The sequence below is a fragment of the Penaeus monodon genome, chromosome 26 (assembly GCF_015228065.2).
Source record: "Penaeus monodon isolate SGIC_2016 chromosome 26, NSTDA_Pmon_1, whole genome shotgun sequence".
Classification (NCBI taxonomy): domain Eukaryota; kingdom Metazoa; phylum Arthropoda; class Malacostraca; order Decapoda; family Penaeidae; genus Penaeus; species Penaeus monodon.
Genome location: NC_051411.1, coordinates 9467210 through 9477209, shown reverse-complemented (window position 1 = coordinate 9477209; position 10000 = coordinate 9467210). Strand labels below are relative to the sequence as shown.

Below are 10000 nucleotides of genomic sequence, written 5' to 3'. Positions count from 1 at the left end.
CATGAATCTTTTCAAACAAGAAATACATTTTGTCTGAAGGCAGACAGAGTGTAAGGTGTTACTGACCTTGGAGTTTGTGTATGTCTTCCATTTAAAGCTGTCTGTAGCAAGGGAGGCACTGCCACAACTTCTCCCACAAATAGGAGAGAAGCCAATTCAGGCAGCACAGATCGCAGCTGTTCTATGTCTTCTCCTGTTAACTGTTACAGGAAAGTCATGTTAGAAGTTGCTTCAGAATGGCTAAGATAGAACACACAATGAGCATACATGGACTTCTATTCACAGAGGAAGGAAAAAGGCTGATGAGGAGTTACAACAATCTTGAGATGACATCTGCCCGACCATACCTTTGGCAGTGTGTCATCAAATTTGTCTGGAGGCTGAGTTGCAAAGTCAGGAGGAAGGTCATCCAGGCCAGGGAAGAGGCTAGTGAGGAAATGCGACGAGAACTGTTGCAAGAACTGTCTCCTGGTAGTTACCTCTCGTTGCCATACCTCGCTACTTTCCACACTAAGTGCTGTTGCCCACTTTAGAGAGAAAGAGAGAAAAAAAAAAGCTGATCACAACTTACACTTCCAATTATAGAAGTTAACTTTTGGAAAAAACTGCATAATTCCTTGAAAAAAATCCAGGTGAACTAACCATTGAGCTCTTTCTTAACTCTTACTTTTCTTAAATTCCCAATTCTCAAGATCCCTTTTATTTTTCAAGAGATTTTCTTCTCCAAGTCTGTATTAATTTCAGAACCATAAGGCACCAAAACTACATACAAAAACCCACTGATGTTTTAAACACAAAAGCCTCTAACCTGCACAAAAGCCTGCGAGAAAGCATGCCGTCGTGCCACTTCTGTGATGGCACCAACATACACTCGGGGAGCACGATGGATCTGCTCAACCACTTGCAAGAGCCCAGTCAGTCGCCGAACATTTTCACGATGCATACTCAGCTTGTTGTCCAGTTCGTACAACTTCTTCTCTATGTACATGATCCACCTGAGAATAAGCAGAGATGTATCAACACATACAAATGATATTTTATATAAACAAATTACCAATCATTGCACCCACAGATTTTGATTCCCAGTTTTAAAATCAAATTATGAATTTATGATATATCTTGGTAATAATGCTCTAGAAATTTCATCAGATTTCAACCTGACAAAGGAAGCTGGTTCTGAATACATTTTTTACTAAGTTAAGTCAGGAACTTTAAATGAATGCCCAAGCAGCTGTATCAAGTTACCATGAACTTTACAATATGTGTTCATACCTGATACTATGTTAATATATGAACAGTGTTCAACAACAAGTGTAGAAAAATATATTTATGAAAATAAATATCTTCACAGCACAGGAGATGAATCTGACTGGTTTCAACTAAATCTTCAAAAGAAATTCATGTACTTCTGAAGACATACCCAAAACTGTTTAAATACATCTCTTGCAGTTTGAAAATATTCATTCTCATTCATACCTTCTCTTTTTAACAACATACTATCTCAAATACCACCATCTCTTTAGATTAGAATATTACTTCTAAGTCACTCACAGCAAGTTAATAAGTACAACAAAAAGGTTTACATTACTTGTCATACTCACTTCAGTCTGACATGCAAATTTTCAGACAGTTCTTCTTTAGCCTTTATGCATCTCCTCTTGATGTCTTGTACCTAATAAACAGCATGAGAAAAAAATATCATTCACAAAGTAAAATGGATGTAAGTGAAGGCCATTAAAAATAATGATGGAACTGTGAATGAAAAGGCAGTGAAATAAAAGTATTACTTCAGCCATATCACACAAACACACAAAAAATACTGATGTTTTATATGCAGGCTGTAAGAGGTACAATCTCCCTCGCTCTTGCTCTCGCCTCTCGCTCTCGCTCTCGCTCTCTCTCTCTCTGTGCTCCTCTCTCTCTCTCTCTCTCTTCTCATTCACTCACTCACTCACTTACATATTCACGCACACACACACACTCACCACACCACACGCACACCACACACACTTTCTTTCTTACCGACCTACTTACTTACTTACTAACACACTCACTCATTCATACACACACACACACTCACTCACTCTCCACTGCATAACTCTTACCCGTTGATGGTTCTTGAGCATGTGCATGAGGTTTCTACGGTGTGAGGTACAGAGGTCCGGGAAGATGGAGGGATCATTGACTTTTCCAGCTCTGTTTTGGTTTTGCAAAAGTGCCTGTGTAGAAAACAAAGAAATATTGTTAGTTAACCTACCATAACACTAGTAATACCTCCGGAAAGATTTATCCATTCATTTGTATATAATATTGACTTTATAAACATCCCTACACACAACATATTTATATGTGTGTGTGTGTGTGTGTGTGTGTGTGTGTGTGTGTGTGTGTGTGTGTGTGTGTGTGTGTGTGTGTGTGTGTGTGTGTGTGTGTGTGTGTGTGTGTGTGTGGTGTGTGGAGAGAGAGAGAGAGAGAGAGAGAGAGAGAGAGAGAGAGAGAGAGAGAGAGAGAGAGAGAGAGAGAGAGAGAGAGAGAGAGAGAGAGAATATACTGTACTTTCATGCCAACAGTGATTTCAACATGGATGCAACCAGATGACTGGATTACACACAGTCAAATGACTGGACTTTAGGGCCCATTTCTGGTGGTCTTGGTTTGCTAATAGTATTCCAAAGAGTGGATATGACTGTTATTGTTATGGCATGAGTTGTCTCTTCTTCAGAAATGTGAATCATCACAGGTTTTGTAATATCAATGGCTCCTTGTGATCAGCTGACAATAACCAGATAACCAGCTATTAATAAAACTTGGCAGATCTTCCAGATGGCTAGATTTAAGTACAAAGCATTTCAAAGGCTTTGGATTGAGTTTGTTCGACATCAATCCTAGAACACGACAAAGTATGCAATCCCTTCCGCTCACTGCATTCCCCTTACCCACCTGAGCGAAGTTGTTCTGTTCCTGGACTATCTTGTTGGCTTCGTGCATGAGTTGCTCCAGGCCAAAGAGTCGGTCCCCAAGTCCTTTTATCTCCTTCATCTCGGGACGGTCGGCCTCGCGGACCACAGAATTCACCTCCCCTGCCAGCTGTGTCAGCATTCCATCATTTATCTGAAAAAGAGAGATAATTAATGTCCAAAACTGTATTCAACTTCCTACTATGCACACTGTAGCACACAGATGATAAGCAAGAAAATTAAGAAGGCATTAGAAAGCTTTTTCTAATATATTCTTTCAGTCATCAAATGAAAGTGTAAAAGTAATGAGAATATACACCATACCTGAGTAAGGCCTCTAAAGCAAAGTTGTGCTATCTTTTCTACATCGTTCTGGCTGTCTTTTGCGCTAATCCATTCTAGGAGACTCATGCCGACTTGAGTTTCAAAGCTGTCATCATCATCTATGGATAAAGAAAATAATCAACAAAAATAATGCATACACTTTAAGTAATTTCCACTGCTTTAATATTCATATTACTTAAATATATATTCACAGACATAAAAATATATTTTTGCAAGCTAACCCTATAATATTTACTGGTCTCTCTGTCCTTCAACTAACAAGTGCACACATGAGCATAAACACAAACACATATCCTCTACCACTCTCAAAAAAAAAAATCATATAATACTCTCTTCACACTTCATCAAACACCTTCTACTTTATGTATGGTTTGCCCACATCACACACACTGCATCAAGTCTACCTACATCCTCACCCACACACAAATCTCTTTAACATCCTCTTCTAAATACTTTCATAGGGTTCCCAGTGATATGACATGATATGATCACAACTCACCTTTTCCTTTATCTACTTTTCTTTCCTCATTCTCTGTGTCCTCAGCCAGTTTTCCTTCCTCAGTTGCCTTCTTTGTGTGTCCCAGAAGAGCTGGGAGGACTGGTATTCTGGACAGCAACTTGAGATCTTCATCAAAACTGTAGGTATAAAGTTATGTCAAAAGCAAATTCATATTGACAGATCCATATGTATATATACATAATCAAATAACTAAAAAAAGTCAACAAATAAAAGACAAATATATACAAATAAAACAACTACAACAAGAAATTATAACATAATACAGAGAACAAAGGGGAAAGAAGAAATGTTGAAAAACAAAAATTAAGTATTATATCACACAAATATTTGGGTCTCCTAAAGGTGCTGTAATACCAAGAAAAGCCTTACTTCTCCAGGATAGTGAACTTCTCTTCGCGACCTTTCAAGTAATCATTGAAGCTTTGCTCAAAGCTTTCAAAACGTGTTTTAAATGCTGCAACAATATCTTCAAGATTTGCTACTACTGCAGCCCAACCTGAAAATCAATAGTTCAATAATATTTTTTTTTTCTCTTCTTTTTTTATTACAAACAAGCTTATGACAAATGCTTACACAAGCAAAAATACAGACCAAGTCTCTTGTGTTAACAAGTGCCTTAAATAACTTTATTCAAAAACCTAACTGAAGGATGAATATCAATATTGAAACTTATTTCTCACAAACCAACCATAACTAAAAGCTAATCATGGGATATAGGAGACAAGCTGGACCTCATCCAAACATGAAACCTTTTGTGCGGTACCCAACTGCCACGTTACATTAATTTCCATGCCTCCCAACCAAATCCAAACATAAAAGGGGTCATTCACCACAAAAAAATATATATATGAGATATGACAACATCACAAACACACTCACTGAGACAAATACCTTTACACTTGAAAATATACAAATACACAATACACACAACTAACCCTGCTGCTGCAAGTGCTGATCATGAACTAGCTGCTGGCATATTCTCGTCTGATCTCTTGAGTGCTCGTGGAACTGCTGCGCAAGCTGGGCTCGAGCCACCACTGTGTTGTAACTGGCTGGCATGTTAAGGGCGCCTTCAACCTGGTCCTGTGGCAAAGGGTGAATATCTCAGTGAATAATCAATTAAATGCTATCATAACTGTTTTTTTTTTTTTATTCTCACTTTTTTTCTGTCTTTCTTGGATGTTACTCACAAAGATCTATTCATTGAGCATTGTCAATATTCAAATATTCAAATATGAAGCTTTCATGTAGTTTTCAAACACAAATACCAGTCACTTAGAAATATCATGGACATCACACACATGGCATCTTCAATGGAATCTTGAAACCAACAACAGAGTAACCAAATTCATACAATTTTGCAAATCAGTCCTATACAAATAGATGAAAAAATAGCTTACATTAAAAAAAGAGAAAGAGTTAAGAAGGAAACAAAGAAAGATGGAAAGGCAGAGGGAAAGAAAACAGAAAAGGGAGAAAAAGAGAGAGGGGGCAACAAAGTTATCTCACCTGTAGATCAGTGTCAGAGCCATAGTCAATGCTTGGCGATGGAGGATTTTGCCCCTCTATTGTGGATTTAGAGAAGAGGAAAATAGGGTTGGTATCTGTTCCAGCTGAGTACTGACACACACGGAGGCTGGGGTCGAGAGCCTCACCCCCAGAGATGAGCAGGACCTGCTTCTCTGGGGGTACCTTCATGGACCGGTGAATGACCTCCTTCAGAACCGACACGCTATGGGTACAAGAGAAAGGGATTAGATACCGATAAAGATAATAATAAACAAAATGATATAATCTTACTTCAGCAAATGAAAACCTTTTGTACATTTAGGATACTTTTATAAGGCTAACCATCTCATTGGCATATAAAAAATCTAGCTGTTGTGCTGGCAGATCTCAGTATAAAAAAACACTGTGAAATCATTCTTTATTAAATGTGAAATTAATCCTTGTATTATAACTGTGGAAACAAAAATAATATAGAAAATACAACTTTTTCTTAATACGTTCTTAAAAGATAATACATATTCCTCATGACAGTCAGACCAGCACTGACTTCTCTTGGAATTAATGGGATGGGTAAAGTAGAATTACTGGCATGTCACCATTTAAGACTGTAATACATGAACTCAATCTCCATTAGATCAAGGCATAGGGAGCTGTGTGTTAGCGCATATAACTCTTACAGATATTTAACCAAGAAACTGTCAGACATAATTATATTCAATTATGGATTGCAATACTAATAAAATAAAAATTATTATTCATATGGGAACATCAGGAGGTAGAAACTTCTGATCTCATTGCCATTTTCTGGGGATGCCCACAACAGCAAAAACATCTCATTTTTAAATACTTTATAATGTTGATACAATGCATTGGTGCACCACTGGTTGCATGCCACAAAACTGATGGTGACACTAATTCATAATGTAACTATGAAACGGCATATACTAAAATATACATAATTTGAAATCCCATTTGTTGATTTGTTGTGAAGAAGAAAAAATACATATAACCAACTCACTTTTCCAGTGCCAAGTTCATGTCAAAGGTCATCATGGTCCCTGTATCCACAAGAAATACGTAAAGCATTTTGCCTGCAGTTGCTACAACATATCACCTCATAACTGAAAAGAAACAGAGAAGGAGCCAATGATGAGAAACAAAAAAATGTATCAAAACCATATTACCTTTAAAGACAGAGCATTGCTAACACCATAGCTCTTCTTTGCATTATGTTGGTATCACTCTTTCAACACGATATGGCATATTTGGGAAATGTACTACATATATATACGTTCAAGGAAAAAAGTGGCAACATTATATATTACACATAGACGTATTCTGAAAGTCTTGTATATAATCCTTGTAATACAAAAATCTGTAATACAAAAATACAAAGAATAAAAGAATCCCCAATTCAATAATATGCATGACAGTGACAGCTGGGTGTCTGAATACTTTTTTTTATATGAACCTTTCTGTAATTATTTAACGTTTCCTTGTGAAAAAAAAGGATCACTAATGATACAAGAAATAAATTAGGAGAAGAGAAATTGTAAAATGTATCTTATATTTGTAATCTACTTTGCTAACTATGCAAATCACTAATTCAATCATGAGATCTACTACAGTAAGTATAGATCTAAGAGGTAAACCAAGAGGAGAAAGGAGTCCTGGTAACCAATGGTATGTCTATGGAAGAGGACAGAGAGAAGATGAGAGACAGGAATGTAAGGAGAATGACTGATAGTAGAGGATTATGATATGACCTAAGGGGATATGCCCAGTGTTTTTTCCTAGCCTATCCATCAGGTGGGAAGGGGTGCTGGAAAGAGGAGCAAAGACAGGAATAGACAAAGACATTTATGACTATACAATAAGCAAACACTAGCTGTATGGCCTTACTGTTGAATGACCTGGCCTGGGAACCTGATTGTCGTCCTTCACTCCTATGACTAATAAGATGTATGTCAGCAAATATAAAGGCTCTAAGATGGGAGACATAATCTAGGGCCCTCTTGTCAGGGCCACCCCCTTCAGTAGGTGGTCATGGCATAAATACATGAGAAACAGACTAATTGGTTGTTTACTACTTAAATAATAATTATTCATTCCTAATTATCATATCATGGCCATAGCAAGTAAAGAAAACATAATATCTTTACATATATTGGAGTTGAGATCTCAGAGCATATGGGCAAACATTACACAGATATCTGACATAAAATATCAAAATAATACTAAATGTAATTCAAATGATTATATATATTTCAAGTAAACTATGAAATGTTATGCAGTGACTTTCACACTTCAAGGACTCTGAAAACCAATTCAGTAATGTTCTAACCAAGCAGAATGTCAGGGGATAAGAAGCCAGACCAAAGAGTGAGCAAGTTTTGTTTTGTTTTCCCCTGGGCAAGTACTGTTACTTGTGATGCTAGTCACATTTATCAACATTATTTGGCACCCTCTATTACCATCTAACAAAATAATTCAGAGTAATAATAAGTACCTTCCTTTTACAGTTCTAAAATTTCATAATACTATTATGATAATTCTTAGACTTCATCTGTGGAATCTAGCTTCAACCTATTATGAATTAAAGGTGCTTAATAAATATAAAACACACTTACAAGAAGGAAGCACACATTTCAGCCTTAAAAATAAAAGCATTTCCTGAAATCCTGTTAAAAACAGCTACCTCAGTACTTTATTTAGTAATTATTCATAATATGACTGCATCAAGCAAACACCCTGTGTTAGCCTGGGCGTCATACTTCAGCACATGGAATAAATATCTGCTCGGTATATCCTGGCAGGAGAGAGCCAGACTACATATGCTAAAATTTTGTAAGCCCAGTGTGGGTATCCTTTTTAATTTATGATTGTGCACTTATAATTAATTTGCATATTTTAATCTATATAACACTGAATGTTATTTCTAATCCTTTATAAGGCAATAAGGTTTATCTCAGTATATCTCTGTACAGTCATTATCAAAGAAATTAACAGCTACTCTCAATGCAGCAGGTTTTTAAGTAATCAGCAGAACATGAATTCAAGGATAAGCTTCATTATACTGTACAGATTCAAAATCATCAGGCTAAAATTATCTTTTGTCAAAAATTTTACAAACATTTATGACCATATTTTTTCAGGTCTGGTGTGGTTTGCTTTCATGATAAGTTTTATAATATTCCCCACTGCAGTCTTAAATACGAAAAATATCCATAATCTCACTTCTCTTGGCTAAACTATTAAGTTTCTCCCGAGGAACATCAAGATTCATACTTATCAGAATCAATATACATTTAATAGATATGTACTGGCTCATATTGAATTTCATTGGATTAAACACAATGCACAATTTTGGAAAGCAGCTATTTCACATATATTTGACCAACATTAACCTGTTTATTCTTGTTCCCATGGCCATAGTTTACCATGATTAAAAACAATTATAAATACACGATACTTTCTCACATGTAAGTATCACTGAAGAGCAATTACGAGCTCCCTTTCTGTTTATTGGATAACGAGTATCAATTGCTTGGTAAACCACTCTTAACAATCACTATTATCTCTTCAAACCAGCAACGTATATCCGCTACCAACACCACCTCACAGCAATTCACTTAACACTCCCCTATTCCCCGCGTTCTGCCAACCCCTAACCTGAAACAAAAAAAAACCAAAATACAGAAAAATAAAATCATACACGTCTGCACTTAAAAGTCCAATCAGCTGTTCGCCTTTGTGACTAATCTTTTGTTGGATCTCCCACTTGCACCACCTTATTCTCCCTCCTACTCCTCTCCTCTCCCACGTACACCACCTCAGCACGGACACCGACACTTCCACGCGTCTCTCACCTTCTCCTTTGCCCCTCCTGCCTCCCCGATCTCGAGTAAATAGGGAAATTGAAATAAAAAACGACGAAGTTTACTGCGTCTCACTTCGACGAGTTTGTTTTCCTTCGGGTGAATTCGGTCGCTTGTGCACCGAGACTCTGGCCTCCTGTCAGCTGGGAGGCGAGCTCTCCTATTACTCGCTTTGTTATTTAAAAGGCTTTTATCTGTTGGATTATTCTTCCTTCAGTCTTCTTTTCTCAGTTGGATTATTGTTATTTTTAAATTCTCCTATTAGTTGGATTATTATTATTTTATTTTCTCTTGTTAGATTGTTATTACTGGGAGGCGATTTTTTTTCTTTATTTTTACTTTCATCATCTTGGCTTTTTTTGTCTCTTTATTTTTGGGAGGTTGGTTTTAATAATCGTAATGATCGACGAGGAAGGACACTGTATACTATGAAATATATACAAAATAGAGATAAAACAACCGTAGGCTCCTTTCACTATTGCGTAATGTTGTTATCTGAAAGGAAAGGGAGAAATAAAGGTCAAAATACAAGGTTAATAGAATCATATAAAGAATCCGCGATACACATGCAGCTCTTGGGAAGAAGGAGGGGGGGAGTCTGCTGGTGTGGGGGAGAGGGAAGTGGGTGGGGGTCCTCTAATTAAAATCCCAGAGACCATTTTTCGTTCATAGTATTATTGATACTGAGTGAATGGGGTGTAATAATCGCCTCGAAATCTATAGCCGCCAAAAACTTATCTGACCTAACAGGCTTTCACAAGGAACGAAGGCCTGTAGAAAAGGCAGTAGCA

The 10000-nt window shown here is 37.0% G+C and overlaps 1 protein-coding gene across 1 annotated transcript in view; it reads right to left on the bottom strand.

The window, feature by feature from the left end:
- Window positions 1-9342, bottom strand: part of LOC119589897 (RB1-inducible coiled-coil protein 1-like) — a gene marked incomplete in the record, with an annotated part of 56142 nt that extends 46800 nt beyond the window's left edge. Inside the window, 13 exon segments of the mRNA XM_037938536.1 lie at window positions 67-200; window positions 348-527; window positions 809-995; window positions 1602-1672; window positions 2106-2219; window positions 2941-3111; window positions 3282-3400; window positions 3802-3938; window positions 4192-4318; window positions 4758-4905; window positions 5332-5554; window positions 6350-6452; window positions 9201-9342. Coding sequence (XP_037794464.1) covers window positions 67-200; window positions 348-527; window positions 809-995; window positions 1602-1672; window positions 2106-2219; window positions 2941-3111; window positions 3282-3400; window positions 3802-3938; window positions 4192-4318; window positions 4758-4905; window positions 5332-5554; window positions 6350-6417 — 1679 coding nt within the window.
- Between the last annotated feature and the right edge of the window lie 658 nt (window positions 9343-10000).